Source organism: Zootoca vivipara, chromosome 1 (assembly GCF_965207765.1).
Source record: "Zootoca vivipara chromosome 1, rZooViv2.hap1.1, whole genome shotgun sequence".
Lineage (NCBI taxonomy): Eukaryota > Metazoa > Chordata > Lepidosauria > Squamata > Lacertidae > Zootoca > Zootoca vivipara.
The window spans coordinates 92,584,871-92,602,864 of NC_142582.1; the positions used below are offsets into that span (position 1 = coordinate 92,584,871).

A 17,994-nucleotide genomic window follows, 5' to 3' on the forward strand; every position below is an offset into this window, starting at 1 on the left:
GCTCTGGAGTCAATTAGAGAAACAAAAAAACCTAATGTAGAATGAACAGCACCCACTTCAGTTTTCAGTGGTTGCCTCAGATTAGAATTCCCAGTCCTATGGGAAGTCAACTGGGGACTTAGCTACATTGGCAAAGGAAAAACACTTTATATGTGCTGTTTCTGCATTCTAACACAGTGACACCAGATGGCGCAGTGGAGTTCTGATTTTGCTTACCCGATTTCTCATGCAAAGTTTGCAACGCATTTAACTGAAACGCTTCTTTGATGTGTCTAGATCCAGCCTGGGTTTGATGGGATTAATCTCAAATAAGTATACAGAGGATATGTTCAAGTACCTGAGCTTCAAAACAGCCACTCTTCTGAAAACCAAGTGAAAGAAAACCAGTTGATTGTCATGTGCTTTGGAAACACTTTGCAAGCTCTGTGCCTGGTACACTTTGGGAATGCTAAACTGGTAAAGGAAGCAAGCTGGTTGTTGGGAGCTTAGGAAGCTCTGTGTCTGGTGCTTGGGAACCCTGCCTGAACCCATTAGCAATGCTATGCTAGAGCTGTAAGTTTAGGAAACATGATGATCCTATGGCACCTGATCTGAGTATTATTTATTCTGCTCTCCTGTGTCTGGTTGAAGAGGTTTCTCTGCCCCTTGAAGCACTTTACACTGGAAGCTGGGAAGTGTCTCCGTCTTCAGCCCTTTCCCCTCTTTGGCGCTGGGGAAAATATACTCGGTTCAATTAACTTCTCTCCCTGCCAAGAGAAACCTCTTTCATTAATAGGTACCTTGGCTCTTAAGAAATATTCCTATAATGACCTGGAATCAATAAGAGGTTGCTCTTTTAAAGAGTAAAGCTGGCAAGTAAAACAACCGCACAGCCCATTTTACTGACAAGCCAGTTTTTGGCATTCCCTCCAAGTGGAATTCCCACTTTGGCCTTATCGCTGCTTCTCAGAGACATCCACACCACCTATTTAAAGTACATGGCTCCCCCCTGGAAAAACCCTGGAAACTTTGGTTTTGTTAAAAGGGCTGGGAATTGTAGCTCTGAAGGTGTATAAACTGCAGTTCTGGAGGACAGTATGACCAAAATAAAAAAATTAGATTGCTGCAGAGGGAACAAATTAGATTTCTCTAGAGCAGAACTTTCATATCTTCCTCATATAACATGAGGTAAGCATGTGTGGTTCGTAACTTGTGGTTTTTTAGTAATTTAGGCAAAACGTTTCCATTCTCCCCGCTGTTTAACTACTGTATAAACACCGGTAGTTTAAAATATTGGCTGGCTTTCTGTTGCTTCTGCTGTTTCAGTATTTGCTTTGGGTCTTATTTTATTTATTGTTTTGTGTTGTAATATATATTACAAGGGGTGGCATATGAAAGTCTTCAGATAAATTAGACTGCTTATGCATCTCCTAGGCAAGGGAGTGAGGTGTGTGAGTTCTGTTTTAGTCAGCCTTAACTGCTAGATGTGAAGAGGAGAATAGGAAGCTGTTTTAGACTGAGTCTGACCGTTAGTCCATCTAGCTCAATATTGTCTGCACTGGCTGGCAGTGACTCTCCAGAGTTTCATGCTGGAAATGCCAGGCGTGGAAATGCCAAGCAAGTGCTCTGCTCCTGAGCTACAGCCCTGAGCTACAGCGGGGTGATGGGGAAGAGAGATGAGATGCAGTCACTGTCAGCTCCCTCCCTTTATCACTGTCACCTGGTAGCAGTTCTTATAGTCATGGGTGGAGTGGGAGAGTTGCTGGGCCAAGACACCAGTGCATCCAAGAAACCAGCAACTTTTGCCTCCTCCTCTCCTTGAGCCATTTCCATTTCAACTGATCATAAGAAGGATTTGTAACTAGGAACGGGTAGGGTACCCAGGTTTGCTTATTTCATTTCTCCTCCCAATTATTTTTCTTTGGTGTCGTGTCCTGTTGGTTGTAAGCCTTGGGGCAGCGATTGTCTTGTTATTATTGACCTGTCCGCCACTATGAGACCCTCTTGTGGTTAAAAAACAATGATATTTAAAGAAATGTCTGAACCATCCTTCATACAACCAAAACAATTCATTCACCAGAATGCCTACTATTCCATTAATCAGGACCTTTAGGGGCAAAAGCTCCCTATGTCAGGGAACAGGTTTTTTTTTTTACCTTTGTAGCAAGAGTATGAAGTTCCAAATCTCATGTGTTTCAGACAGTATGAGAAAGAGGACAAATTGCAAAATTCTCACTATGTATCAAGATTTCTGCCGATGCTAAGCAAATAGATTAGCAAATCAGCGCCAACTTTGAAATGAATGCAAAAGCACAGTGAAAAGTCATGTTTAAACCCTCAACAGATTCCTCTTCTCAGTCTCAGATTGGTGTATGTTTGTTTGAATGAATTGTGAAAGGGCAGCTTTTGTTGGCTGAAGGGTGTCTCTTTGGAGCAAAGCTGTTGAGTGCATTATAAACAACAGTTTGTACATCCTGGTATTCCAAATGAGTTAATGATAGATAATAGCCTGGAACTCAGATGACTAACGGCATGTTACGGCAATTCTGTCTTACCCTTGAAACATACCCTCCATGGGTAGACATTTTTGTGCACAATAAACTGCCTTGTCACATGAAAGCAAGATAGGTTAAAAAAAAAAAGACAAACTATTGCAACCAAGGTCCCAATTGCAGGAGAGAAAATTAGTTTTCAAAGTGAGTGAAGGAGCATGTGGTGGTATCTAGAGAATGGTCTTTAGGTATCGGAGGTGATTCAGTGTGGATGTGTCTAACAATTACAGTGCCAATTCTCATGCATCTCTAATTGTGACAACAAAGCACCATGGCGACTGTTCCATCGGCACCAGCATTGCCAGATGGAATGATCCCTCCTCTCCTCCCCTTGAACACAATTCTAGGGGTCCTACTGATCCCCCAGAACCAATTTGTGGGGGGCACCAGAGGTCATGGGGGATGAGGAGGGGAAGTCCCGTTGCGAAAGCGGAAGCCCTCATACAGTGCATGTACTTGCAAGACTCTTTTGGTGAATCCCACCCATAGTCCACACTGTACCCCTATGCCAACACTATATATCATTGTGCTAGCATGGGTAGCTTTAAAAGTGGATTGGGCAGATTAATGGAGGATACGATTATCAATGGGTTCTAGCCAAGAGCTTCTAAAATAGACTTTGGGCCATGTAAAGAGGCTGTACCAATGTCAAGGAAGCTCAGATCATGACGGGGGCAAACATAGCTCTTTTGAATTACTACGGTGATCTAATAAGCAGAATATCTCATTAAGGACCTTTATCTCTCAGTTTGTCTGCTCAGATAGCATCATATATTTTGGATGTTCTTGTTTTGTGGTTTGGTTTCATCTTCCACTGTATTTAGTATTTGACTGGAAGTTCAGGAACGTAACAATAGCTGGTTGAGACAATGGACTGGTGGTTCATATGACAAGGTAATTAATTTTTCATAATGCTGACCTTGGATCAGAAAAAAGGTTCAAAACACTGTGTGTTTAATACTGCATGAAGGGCCAAACTAGATGCTATAAGATACAAGGAATGACAGCAGTTCTGTATCTCTTATAACAACCAGTTAGACCCTTAGCCACTATTTTACATTGCCTCTTCGTCTTGTTACCCGTCAAGTGAGTGAGCAGCTTGTTGCTATTATGCCATGAAATAACCTCATTCCTTGAAACAAAGCTGCTTTCCATTTATTGGGGAAGGGCGGCTGAAACTGAGCTTCAGTTTTCATTTCAAAAGCGCTTTTTAAATTTCCCCAAACGATTCACTTTGAACGCCAGTGCCACTGCTGAGGAAATGAGGCGCTCATTAGACGTGTGTCTTTGTGCCAGCTCTCTCCCAGCTAGTGGAGCAATGAGAAAATAGGAACCATCCCTTCCTTCCTTCCTTCCTTCCTTCCTTTCTTCCTTCCTTCCTTCTTCCTCAGTAACTGGATTACTAGAATGGTTTCTTTGAGGCAGATGAACTAGGCTTTCTTCCTGACACCATTAATGACATTCCCCTTAGATGCTACAGAAATTGAAATGGTCTAATGAGGTTAAAAGATCAGGATGTCCTCGGGACAGTTGCTGAGCCCTCTCCACTCAGCTTAGGGGGCGCAGAAAAGGGAGAGGGGCTCTGCATGACCCCCTTTCTATCTGGAAATGCCACAAGGAATTTGACAGAAGCCACGGTGTCCTGCAGTAGCTCTGCTTGGTGTCAGCTTGCATGCTAAAGTTTGGACAGATACGGCTTTGTCTTAATCCTCAGTTTCGCTCAGGAGCTGGAAGAAAGTAAAGAGCCCTCCTGCGTGAGGGTTGTGGCATCTTAAGAACTTCTCACTACAGTTGTTCTTGGACGGTCTTGCTGGAGTAGAGCACCCCAGCACCTAAGGTTCCAGGCAAGGATAAAAAAGTGACTTCACAGAAACTTCTTTAGAGATAATATGGTGGCTTTGTGCATGAGCATTAATTGTATAAATGCTATGTGAGAGCTACAAGTTTATTCAGGCACTCTAGTTTATGCACTGGAGCTGACTCACTTTGAATGACCACCCTAAGAAGGCCAGGCTAACCCTTGGCTCTTTCACATGGCTGGAGGGTTGTTAGGCAGAATCAAAGGGACCCATTATTATGCACCTCTTCCCAGTCCCTTCCAGCTACAGCATCTGACTGAATCCGAGCATCCCATCTCCACTGCCCTTTCTAACAGGTCATCTAATCGGTCATTAATCCAGAATGCGGCAGCTAGACTGGTGACTTAGAGTGGCCACCGAGACCATATAACACTGGTCCTGAAAGACCTATATTGGCTCCCAGTACGTTTCTGAGCACAATTCAAAGTGTTGGTGCTGACCTTTAAAGCCCTAAATGGCCTCCACCCAGTATACCTAAAGGGAGCGTCTCCACCACTCAGCCCAGACACTGAGATCCAGTGCCGAGGGCCTTCTGGCAGTTCCCTCACTGTGAGAAGTAAGGTTACAGGGAACCAGGCAGAGGGTCTTCTTGGTAGTGGAATCCGCCCTGTGGAACGCCCTCCCATCAGATGTCAAGGAAATAAATAACTACCTGACTTTTAGAAGACATCTGAAGGCAGCCCTGTTGAGGGAAGTTTTTGATGTTTGATGTTTTGTTGTGTTTTTAATATTCTATTGGAAGCCGCACAGAGTGGCTGGGGAAACTCAGCCAGATGGGTGGGCTATAAATAATAAATAATAATTATGATTATGATTATTAGCACTGTTAGAATAAGACTTCAGACATATCATTAAGGTATTCTCATCACAATATTAGATGGGAGGAGGGCTCCAGGTGGCACTTAGGCTACCTACATGCCACACATTTAAAGCACATTGCCTCTCCCAAAGAATCATGGGGACTGTAGTTTATTAAGGGTGCTGGGAGTTTTAGCTCTGCAAGGGGTGGACTACAATTCCCAGGATTCTTTGGGGGAAGCAGTGTTTTTTAAAATATATAAAGGTAAAGGGACCTCTGACCATTAGGTCCAGTCGTGACCGACTCTGGGGTTGCGCGCTCATCTCGCATTATTGGCCGAGGGAGCCGGCGTATAGCTTCCAGGTCATGTGGCCAGCATGACAAAGCCACTTCTGGCAAACCAGAGCAGCACATGGAAACGCCGTTTACCTTCCCGCTGTAGCGGTTCCTATTTATCTACTTGCATTTTGACGTGTTTTCGAACTGCTAGGTTGGCAGGAGCTGGTACCAAGCAACGGGATATATAGGTGCCCAATATATGTCAGTCTGTTGTGGGGACCTGAGGACAGCTTGGAGCTTCACAAATCCTGAAGCTGTCCCTGACTAAAGTCACTTCCAGACAGTGAGCAACTTGCAAGAGAGATTCAAGAGCACACTATAAATGTAAGTTTCCACAACTGAAGAGAATTACCAGGTTCTTTCACCCAAGAGCTCAACAAATCCACTTTTTAAAAGAGGACTTTGGGGGATTAGGATTCTATGATTCTATGAACGTAACAGGAAAATGCGCTAAGAACTTAGGGGTGGGTGAATGTTAATGGAAAGATGAACAACTACTACACAAACAAATCAGGTTGAATGTTCATTGTCACATAACTACAGTACTCTGCAAACAATCGGTATGAATGCTGAATAAAGACTATGTCCAAACCTCATTGGGCAAACAAATCAGGATGAATGCTCAATAAACAGATGATTTGCTTGGAATAGTTGGTTAATATGGAATTCTAGGGGCATGCAGTTGCTTCAGATGTACCCTGAACCAAATCTGGCTGATCTGGGGAGAATTCAGGAGTTTGTCTGAAGTGATTCAGCTTCCTCTGGTGTGGCCTGAACAAAACTTGGGTCCTCCAAAAGTTTAGTTAGTGGTTCGTGAGTACCAGAGACACAGATAGTAAGCCAGCTAGAACTGCTTTTTTATGTATATGTAATTTTATTTATTTCAGTTTGTTCTGAGATTTTAAATTTTTTAATTGGTGATTTTATCCTGATACTGGTCGTTGACTGTAATAAAATGCAGTATGCCCGAAAACATTGATATAGACCCACATTCTCCACAAGCTTACTATGTAAGGAAAATGCCAGGGAGGGAGAGGAAGTGAGGGTGATTTTGTAAGTGACAGGGAATCATTCCTACCAATTATTCCTTCCTTACAAGGTTTGTCTTTTTTATGTGATTTTGGTAAAGATGTAGGAGGAACTTTTCAGAAACTGTTCCAGTGGTTTTTCTTTTTTTGGTTTGTTTGTTTGTTTGTTTACTTTGTGTGCATATGTATGACTGAACCTGGCAGCAATGGAAGCAGAGGGCCATTATGACTGCAAATTCCATTGAATTCTGCCAAAAAAAAGGTTCATTGATTTCCCCATGCTCTTCAGTGGGGAGGCACAATGTTCAGGAGTGCTTATGATTACTTAGCAACAAGAATATATATGCTATGATCACTCTGAGGATTTCAACATGACTGTACTGCAGGGTCAAACAAATGACTCCAAGATCAGGGAAGAAGCTAGGTTTCAAGCCTTTGGATAAATGTAGAGGTAAGGAGGGCGGAATGCAAGGCATTGGACTCCTCAGTCTTTTTCTTCACCCCATGCTGCAAAAAGAACATGCCAAACACCCTAAGGGGCAAGCATTAAACTGACATTCTGATTGATTGTGTGTGTTTAGGAAAAGAGAAAACAAGTAGTTTCTGGTTAAATTTAGAATTCACCTCATATTGAAAAAATTCTTCCTGAAGGAAGAGAAATGTATTTTCAGTCAAAAAAATGCTCTGGCTCCAGGAAAGGCAGGAAGAACAAGGGCTTCCTTCATGATGAAGAGGGGGGGAAATGGTCGACTCGTCTGTCAGGCATGTGATAGACATTATCAGTAACATCCATAGGCAGATCCCAAGATTTTATTGTCTTTAGAGAATAGTTAAAGTGGGGCAGTGGAGAGACATTAAAATGTGTGTGTGTGTGTGCGCACGCGTGCGCGTACGCGCGCAGACACATGGCAGTTTTGCTTGAGGTTTTTTTTTTTTTAAGTTAAGCTTTTTTGGTTTTCTTTCTGTTTACAGACACAATATTCAATTTTACTAGCCAGTTACAGACCAGCAACAGCTTTGTCAAAACTGGGCTCAGAAGGAATCCTTGGATATATGTATTTACAGAGATTCACAAATTTTGTCACCGGAGTTGTCATGGTGACTGTCTAATCTGCTGGCAATTGGAAAGCTGAGCACAATAGAGACCCCCACCCACCCACTACAATCAGGGAAGGAGGGAGGCTCATAATCACAGTTGTACTGGACTTCCAGCGCCTCTTGATGCTCAATGCTGATATCAGAGACTTGACCTTGCCCATAGGAGTACAATCGTTGTGCACATATAATCAGTATATTCCAGCAAGAGGAAAGTTCAACTTCCATAGCTATTTAGAGCTATAATCATGCAGGATGAAGTTATAGGAATTGTTAAGTTTTCTCCTCAATTTGGCAGGACGGGGATTGTTTGTGTGTTTATCTTTTATTTTATGATATTAGATTAGGACATGGGTGCGGGGAAGTATTGGCTCTGTGGTTTGTTATATATTATTATCGGCAGAATACTTTCCGGTAAGAGAGAGCAGAGGTTTTAAATCACAAAAACATGCCTGCAGCAAAGTGAAGTGTGGGAGTTTAGGCTGTTAGACCTTTTGAATATCCTACTGAAGTCGCTTACAGCAACATCCCCTTTCTACACCCTTTTGCAGCGAATAGATCAAACCCTTTGGTAATTCTAAAAGAAGTTTACTTACAAACTCATCAAAGATCAGATTCTTGGGTATTTCCATACAGCAGCAAAAAAATAAAAACCCCGGGTAGAACAACTTAGTTTACAAAGTATGGTAAAAGTTTCTGAACACATGCTCTGAGCGTTGGAGCAGTCAAGCCTAGATGTCCTCTCAGGTTGGGTTCACATGGTGGAAGAAAGAAGGCATACAAAAGAACTGCCCATCACTGGGCGTGAGGAACCATGACCTAGTCAAGACTAGCAACAGCTTACTCTATGGTCTTAACCCCTTCATGCATTTAAATAGAGCCAAACACGCTAGTTATATGAGGCTGCATTTCTCACAGGCTCATGGACCAGCTGCCTGCAGCCCTCCAGGCCTCTCTCTCCAGCCCATGGGACTCACCCACACAGGCCATGCCTCTCTCCCCTGGTCCTGCTCTACACCCTCATTGAGTGCTTTTGCCTGACCGTGTCCTTGAATTGTGATAACGTCTCTTGCTTGCCTGGATGGATATATTTGGGACAGAAAAAGCTCCAATGTTTGAGTCAAAAACTTGTATAACTCAGCACATGAGATATCAGCAGCTAGTAAAATACAGTAAACAGAAAACCAAAGTACAATGAGCTTACTAATGAAACAAACTCTTTCCCTCCCATCTCCCTTCTTTATCTCTCTTCTGGAATACTAGGAGATGTTTTCAGATGTGGTGTGGAAGGAAGCCAGTCACTACAGCTAATTCTCTGGCTTCCTTGCAAACATTTTCTTTCAGTTGTGTTGTGGTATTTGGAGAGCAACCATATTCTCTTTCAGAAATGTGTGGTGTACAAAGTCCATTCTCCTATATAGTATGTCTCTCTTTACGGGGTTATATTAGGGTTGATGTTTTTTCATGGGCCAAGACTCAACATCTTTAATAGCTGCATGAAAGGCAGAAAGCAACATTAGAACATGACAGCATAAGAAGAGCCCGTCTGGATCAGACCAAAGGCCCTTCAAGCCTGCCATTTTGTTCTCACAGTAGCCAGCCAGGTTTCTACGGGAAACCTTCAACTAAGACCCAAGTGCACAGCGGCATCTCTAGTTGTGATTTTTGTTTCTGTTAAAAACAACAGTCCTGGGAGATCCTTCTTCCTCTTTGGCCCAAGATTCTAGGGCCTAGAACGATCGTTTCAGTACCTGAGGTGAAATGAATGTGTCTTCGGTCTACTCCAGCAAGTAGATACAGTGGTACCTCGGGTTACATACGCTTCAGGTTACAGACTCCACTAACCCAGAAATAGTACCTTGGGCTAAGAACTTTGCTTCAGGATGAGAACAGAAATTGTGCTGCGGTGGCCGCGGGAGGCCCCATTAGCTGAAGTGGTGCTTCAGGTTAAGTAAAGGCAGTGTTCCCCCCCCAAAAAAAAATGTTTAGGGGTACTCTCATTTTGACTCAAGAAAATCACCATCAGGGCTGGTGCTAGGGTATTTTACGCCCTAGGCGAGATCACCTTCTGCCCCCCCACACCCCACCAATCATATTTCAAACACAGATTTCAATCTGCCCAGCCGAGTGCCGGGTGCCCCCGGCTCACCGAGATCCAGGGGGGCCCCCGACAGCTCCCCGGTCGATCTGCCGGGCTCCCCCGGCACCCGCGTGGCAGTGGCAGCAGTTTCAGCAGGGTGAATGAAGTGCTACTACCGTGCATCACGAACAAGGCGGCAGGGAAGAGCCCATTTCTTTGCTGCTTTCTGAAGGCTGTCGAGTAGCTGGTCTGGCTGCTTTGATCTCCTCCAGCTTGCTTTACACGAAACGTTGCTGCTGCCTGCCAACTGGCACGGTGCGCCAGGGCGCCGACTCACAGGGGCGCCTCAGTGAGTGCAGTGAGCTGGGGAGCCTCGCGGCCCCGCTGGCAGCCTCCCCACTCCCTGCACACCGGCAGATGTCCGGTAGGGCGCAACCAGCCACCAAGCCCCACGGCTCCGCCGCTGCCACCCCTGCCCCGATTAGTGCACGCCCCCCTCCCCAACCTGCCACCCCCACCATGGCACAACAAACCCTTCCCACACCAGCCCACCAACACCACTCCCCGGGGCATGGGGACGCCGGAGGGATTGCGGCTGATGTGCTTAAGACGGCCCTGCCTGCCAGGTCCCTTCCCCAGCCCCGGGAGAAGCGGCACGGGTAGTGGGGTGTGGCGCTCCCAGCCTCCGCGAGCGCCTGTTGCAGCCCAGAGCTTCCAGGCGCCGCACCGGGCACGCTCCTGCCTGCCTGCAGCCTCAGTGGCGCATTTTCGCACTCCTGCTCGCCATGCTGGTGGAGAGGTAAGGCACTGCTGGAGCCCTCGCTCTCCCTTCTGGGCACAGCGGGCGAGCGCCGGGTGGCGCCGGGGGGTGAAGGGCAGGCTGGCCAGCGCCCCCTCTATTTTGGCGCCCTAGGCAACTGCCTAGTTCGCCTTCATGGATGCACCGGCCCTGATCACCATTTTATAGTTCAAATCGGGGGAAATAAAAATACAGTAAATGGACCAAAGTACAAAGATTCACAAAATGTTTAGGGGTATGTGTAACTTTGCATACCCCCCCAGAAAAAAAGCGTTGAGTAAAGGCATTAAAAGACCATTTAAAAAGAAAGTATTTTGTCACCACCAAATGCTTAACATTAAGAGTAAATGGGTTTATTTCTATTTAAGGGATCCTCTTTCCTTGGTAGATATAAAGCCATGTTGCTATAGGATTAAAAAAAAACAAAAACAAATACCAATACAGTACTGTATTGTAAAGGAGGAAAGAGGAAGGTTGTAGAATTGAGGGACACTCTTCCTCTGTCTTCAGGAGTACCTTTAAGGAGGGGGACCAGGGACTGCAGTGGGTATGGGGGATCAGCAACAATGGAAAGTTGTGTCTTGAGCAAGCACAGCTGCCTTCGGATACAGTGAAATTGTTTTAGAGTTGCTGATAGGTGTCTTATGTTGCTGCACCACAACCATCAAAATCAAATGTCTGTGTCTGCTCTAATGTCAGAGGCGGACATGTAGTTGCAGGGATTTCTTTCAGTTCCAAACTACTCCAGTTCCAAAAATCTTATTTGCATTAAATTTTCATTCCACTGACAGAGATATCAAACTACAAGCTTACAGTCACAATCTTTGTTCAGATTTATTAGTGAAACAGGTTAAAATTTCCATTATAGTAGTAGTCAGTAAATGTGAACTTTTTAAACATGAAGAAACGTTTTCTCAAATTTTTTTGCCTTTACTACAGTGAGCTAGTAACTGCATCCATGTACTAAAAATGTTGTTTAGATCCCAATGATTGGGTTATAATGGAGGACTACTAGTGCATTCCTTCCACTTTGGAAAGTGGACTAAGTAATTCGAAACTCCAACATTCTGGGATAAATTTCTACTTGTTCTTAGACAAATTGGTTGCTTCATTTAGGAAAAAGAGCTTGCATATGTAGTTGTAGTTAATGGTTTGTTTGTTTGTGACTGACAAGCTGTGTGCGCCTAGTATAGCTGTAGTGTGCTAGTTTATGCTTTCTTTCATCTTTATTCTGTTGCTTAAAATGCACATGCCGCTTGGCTTGTATTAACTACCACTCTGTCTCTGCCTGTCCAAATCCACCTGTGCAGATTTCTGGAATTTGCAAAGAGGCATCTGAGGGTGTATAAATTGAGTTATCACTGAGATTTACTCATCACAGTGTATACGGTACGCAACTCCCTTTTATGATGAAAGTGAAAGAGACCTATGGTATAATAAACAGCTAGCCTGAGGGGATGCAATGTTGATAGCTTAGCAGCTAAACATTTTTAAAAGTTCTTCTTACTTAATTCATTTTTTAAAAGGGAGAACTCAAGACAGTGTTTGGTGGAATACATGTAGTTCCATTAACTTTTCCAGAACTGTGACTTGGGAGATGTCTGAGGTCATCTTTTCTCAAAGAATAACATGTAGGTACCTGTCAATAAAAAGCTATTAACGTAAAGCACTTCTCTTTATTGCTGTCACTTCAAATTCTGAAAACCAAGTTATGGCAATTAAGTGTTCTTTCCTCAAGTACAAAGAAGTGTTCCTCTAATCTAGTCTGTTCCAAAGGTTGTTCTCACTGTTGTAATTAATTCAATGGACCACTCTGTGATTCCTGAAACTTTTATGTGCTGCATAAGAACTACTAAAGCTCTACCTTGTCCAGTAGTCCATCTTCAATGCTGGCCAGACAGATTTAGGGGTCTGGATTTCAACCTCCTAATCAACCTTGACAGACACATCCCAGGCCTTCTCTATTTTTCCCAGGGAACAGGCTTAGTAGTGTAGCAGCAGATTTGGTTGAGTCATGTTCAGGTGAATCAGAAGCAAGACAAGACCAGAACCCTGGCCTGGACATAGCAGTGGCTGAAGTGGAGCCATCTATACCCCTAAAAGGCTGTTGCCTTGTTTTACATCTCTTGGCTGCTACAGTGAGGAGTGACAGGGGTTGCCCCAGGAGTTAATCTTCTGAGTCTATGTAGAATCTGTCAAAATCGGTCAAAAATCTGAAAGGGGAGTTGGTCCTTGTCACATTTTCCAGTACCACTGGTTTCCACATTTACCATGATCACTGATTCCTCCTGTGGCAGATTGGATGGTGTCCCATGTTGCCTACAGTGTTTGTCCTGGGCAGACAAGTTGCCATACAATCCACGTGCCTGTCAGGAGGTGGAGATATGTTAGATCCTACAGCCTCTGAGACTTCCCCCCCCCCCAGGAACCATAGAATTGTATTGTACCCTATGGCAGGTTTTTTTTGTGATAGAAGTTGATCAAATGTTTTCCATCCCATCCCATTCTACCAAACCAGTCCTTTAACCTTAGTAACTTATGTGGGCAAAAGAGTTTCCCACAAACTCATAAATTCCCCAATACTGGAGAAGTAATAAACTTTATTACATATAGCCAAAGCCTTTTGTAAACCTCACATTCATTCATACTACAAATGAGTAGTTTACAAAATAAAATGTACATTGACAGCCTACCGGTATATAAAATATTCCGTACCTTAAACCTATGCACCATATTTACTGCATGTAAAACTGAGTTTCTGCCTGTTTACACTTAATGTTGCTTTTCCCAGTGGTTATTATAGTCCTGGTATGTAAACCTGCACTTCTTGTTAATATTTATTGCCTGTTACAAACATTATTTCTTGAAGTTCAGTTTCCTTCGTTTTGTGTGTTGCTTTATAATACCCACTTAAGCAAAGAAATGTGTCTACTATTTAATGATCCAAGAAGAAAGTTATGTTGATTAAATCCATTGTGTTTCATGAAAAATACACCTTCTTTCACCCAAAGAACTTGGTAGATAAATCTGACACATTTTAAGCATGCTATTTTTTTCTGCAGTGGAGGAAAGGGGGTCCTGCCTTAATGCTTCTCAGGCTCTTCCCAGACATGGGGCATCTTGTTCCGCCCTCCAAATTGGGCTGTTCAGCCTGTGTATCTAATCATGTCCTGGTTCTTCTTCTATTAACAGCTAAGACTGTTCATTCTTCTAGATTCCATTTAATAACTTGTTTAGCTTTTCCCATTCATAGTGAATCCTTTTCTGCAGTGGCTCCTCGTTTGTAGAATGTTCTCTCCAGGGAGGCTCACGTTTCTCTATAGCCAGTGAGTCCTTTGGCTGATTAACATTCTATGGCCTTTTAAAAGTGTTTGTGGGAGGGGAGTTACTGGTTTGTTTTTGCTTTATTATGCATTTTGTGTTCTCATTTTGTATTTTTATGTTGTGAACGGCGCTGTGTTCTTCGGATGAAGGCCAGTATGCAAAACAAACAAACAGACAAATAACGAGGTTAAATATGGCCCAGTAGCAACATTTATTTATTGTATTTGAGAAGGTGGTTGCTCAAACTGCAACTGCAATTTTGTTTATTATAAGGGTGGAAAAGCTTCAGGTTCCTGCTGTATACCGCAAGAAGTGATGGTTCTGCTTGGGAATATGAAAAATCTATTTGAGCCTTAGATGTGGCTAGTAGTGAGACAAAGACTGATATTGGCAGGCACCTAGGACTTTAGAATATTTATGCAGCCGTAATTCATTATGACTTTGTTGTTGGTATGGTTTTAATCCTTTTCTAGGTATAAGAATTGCCAAAGATGCTAGATGTAATCCATCTGGCATATCTCAAATTTATCAGCATTCTTGAATTGAAGAGATGGGAAGCCTCAGCAAGACACCTTTGGTTTTTTTTGGTTTTTTGCAGAGAAGAATAGCAGTCTATATTGGCAGTTTAGGTGGAGCTAGGACAGTGCATGGAGGAACCTTAGGTCTGGGGCAGAGACAGGGTCCAGGGAGGAACCAAAAGAGTAACAGGTAGACTTAAACTACTAGGTAAGGAGTTCTGGTAGGTTAAGGGTGGTGTATCTGGAGTTTGCTGGCTTTTGGAACTCAATACTGGTTAAATGGAAGACTTGAGTTCACTGATTTCACTAATGAGACCAGCGAAAACAGGGTATTCAACATGTAGGCGCAATGTCTTGTTAATCTTTAGGGCCGGACTGGGGGACTGGAGCTGGCTCATGGGCCAGATGTTCTTCCCCCTACCCCCTGTAGGCTGAATGCTTTGCCAGATACTGCTTCGCAAGGCATTCTCAGGACCCAACAATCAGCTGATGGTCAGGTCTTGTAAAGCCCCTTTCAACATGCTATCATGCAATGCACATTTAAAAAGACTTAGCAAGACCCAACAATCGGCAGATTGTCAGGTCTTGAGAACTGCCTTGAAAGCACTACCTTGCAAGGCATTTTGCAAGGGCCTCTGCAGGACCCTGAATGTCAGGTCTTGAGAAGCCATGTTGAAAGCATTGGGCAAGATATTGCTTTGAAAGGCACTTCTCAAAACCAGACAAATTTAGGGACTTCAGAGACCTAGCCTATCTAGTCCTATCTCCTCCCACCGTTGCACAATTTTCTTCCTTCACCAACCTGGTGCCCTCCAGATGTTTTGGACTACAGCTTCTACAGTATCGGCCCAGCTAGCATGGCTGATGGAATGAGAATCCAAAACATCTGGAGGCTACCAGGTTGGGGAGGGCTGCCCTGCTTGCTGGCTTTCCTAAAGGGAGACTATTAGCAGCATTTCACTTGAGCATTCCAAATCTTTTTGCAACCACAATGAATCAACGGCCCAGGTGGTTTTGTATGACTCTGGAAGTGTTCACAGTGACTTCTGCTTAACCTCCAATTATCATCCACAGCATGAGATATAGTGAAAACAGATGTGATCCCTGCCCCAGAGGGCATATGCAGATGAATGGCATTGTTGCTGTAATAAGATTTCATATTTACAAGTAGTGAATCAGGTAGTGAGAATCTTAGGTTATTGACTCATGAAAGTTTCTTTTTTTAGTGTGCATGCAAGAAAAAAAAAGTTGTTGGGTGGCAGAGATAAAAAATGTAAATAGATTACATTTCAAGGATCCCAGTCTGTTACAAGTCCATTAGTTGAGAAGAAATTACAGAACCTTGCATCGTTGTAAGCACTGCAGCATCCTTTTGCTGCCAAGAGTAGTAAAGAACTGCAGTAGGCCTGCTAGAGAATCTTTACCTACTTCAGAACTTCAGGGCAGGGGTCAGCAAACTTTTTCAGCACGGGGCGGTCCACTGTCCCTCAGACCTTGTGGGGGGCCGGACTATATTTTTTTGGGGGGGGGGTGAACGAGTTCCTATGCCCCACAAATAACCCAGAGGTGCATTTTAAATAAAAGAACACATTCTACTCACGTAAAAACATGCTGATTCCCAGACCGTCCGCGGGCCGGATTTAGAAGGCGATTGAGTCAGATCCGGGCCCCGGGCCTTAGTTTGCCTACCCATGCTTTAGGGGACTTCTACACAATATGTTTGTAGGTGCTGACACTCTAAATTGGCTGGCAGGCCAAGTCATTATTCAAAATGATTGGATTATCCAATTAGCAAATCATGGGGACAATGAAGGACAATTGTTTTTGCCTGTGTAAATCATTGTCAGATGTTTATTTACATTTTAATCAGGCAGCATTATTTTATTTTAATTAGACAGCATTGGGAAGGGGTGGGGGTGTAGGTGGGCAAGAATGCACATGCTTTCGTGTAGAAGCTCCCATGTTCAGTCTCTGGCATCTTCCAATAGTGCTGGGAAAGGACTCTTATCTGATACTCTGGAGAGCTAGTCAGTACTGAGCTAGATGGACCACTGGCACAACCTGGTATAAAGGAGCTTTCTAGCAGCAACTCCAAGAGCTTTTATTTTGGGAGGAAGTCGTCTGTATAAACCAGGCATCCCCAAACTTCGGCCCGCCAGATGTTTTGGACTACAATTCCCATCTTCCCCGACCACTGGTCCTGTTAGCTAGGGATCATGGGAGTTGTAGGCCAAAACATCTGGAGGGCCACAGTTTGGGGATGCCTGGTATAAACAATTACATCTTAGAGTATTTTCATTTTACTTATGCACTTTCCTCCCTCTCTTTTGTAGTTGTTTCCGTTTCTACAAGACCTGATGAGAAATTTCCCCCTTTCTTCTATACGCTTCCTAGGCTGTCTCCAAGTAACAGTGGGATGGTTTCTCCTGATCAGTCCTCCCACCCAGGTATTGTTCCCATCTTACTCTTCAGAAGCTTCCCCATCACTCTGAGCCTGTTACCAGTGGTGGTAACAGATCCCCCTGTTATTTCCTTCTCAGCAAATGATGGACGTCAAACACATATCCTCTGAATGTAGAGGACTTGGTATTTAGATACTTAATAGACCTATTCTCCATTATTGTGCCCAATTATTGCGTGTTCAGACCCAGAGACCTCCCCCCTTAATAAAAACACATTTGACTCAAATTTTAGTTTGGTTTTTGGCAGAATTTAGGCCACAACTTTATTGATTTCAGAAAGTGAGTGGTTGCACAGGCTCTGGTTCAACTAGCTCCCTTGCGCCCTTGCAGGTACCGTTGACCCAGAGCTCTATCATAGGTCAGCCGTGGGTCAACACCTGAGGCAGGTGGAAAGCCAGGAACAGACTATGTCCACTTCCCAGATGCTCCCCTGGACTCAGGCATGGGCACAACCCCCTCTCAGGGGTTGACCAAACCAAGTTGAGTCCCTAGATTCCTCTAATGGAATACCCTTCACATAGGGATGGCAAGACCGTTCTCCCACCCCTATTACCTGAACCAGTGCCTATCCGCAACCTTACAAGTTGTGACGATTTGCTACGATGATAGGCGAAACCCAAATGGCAACAGCCAATCAGCCAAGTGGGGGAAATTCCTGCCGTCCCAACAACAGACGACACACAACGGCATAGCGCAAAATGCTCTTAAATATAGGGAGAGGTGGGTGGGTGTTCTGATGCACGAACCAAAAGAGGAAGCTCTGGGTCACGTGCATAGGACTATATAGGTCCCTCTGCCCGTTCAGACTGCACCCCATTGGCCAGATTGCACCCAGCAACGAGAAACCTACCAGTCGGGTGTTGTGGCTGACCAATATACCCACCCCCACAACCAGGGGGTCGGTCTCCAGGTCTCACTGCAACACACATTATTATTATTATTACCCCATCCATCTGGCTGGGTTTCCTCAGCCACTATCAATTGTGGCATCAGACTCCATATGATAATTAAGGAAGACATCCTTGATACAAACCTGAAAGGCCAGTAGAACAGCATGTTCTGTTTAATGTACTTAATTCCTCATCGTAGGTAGTGATGCATTTTCACTGCTAGTCTTAGGATTTCATTGTTTAATGAACATTTTGTCCCAATGGCATTCA

General features: G+C 44.0%; 1 protein-coding gene across 3 annotated transcripts in view; it reads left to right on the forward strand.

The window, feature by feature from the left end:
• The window catches only part of LTK (leukocyte receptor tyrosine kinase), a 94,653-nt gene that overhangs the window by 20,786 nt on the left and 55,873 nt on the right, over positions 1 to 17,994 (forward strand). For 2 of the 3 annotated variants that reach the window (XM_088670547.1, XM_035111716.3), the window contains exon 2: positions 16,706 to 16,819. The exons of the other annotated variant lie outside the window; for it this stretch is intronic. In XM_088670547.1, the coding sequence (XP_088526673.1) occupies positions 16,706 to 16,819 (114 nt within the window). The remainder of the gene's footprint in view (positions 1 to 16,705; positions 16,820 to 17,994) is intronic. 3 annotated transcript variants of the gene reach the window in all.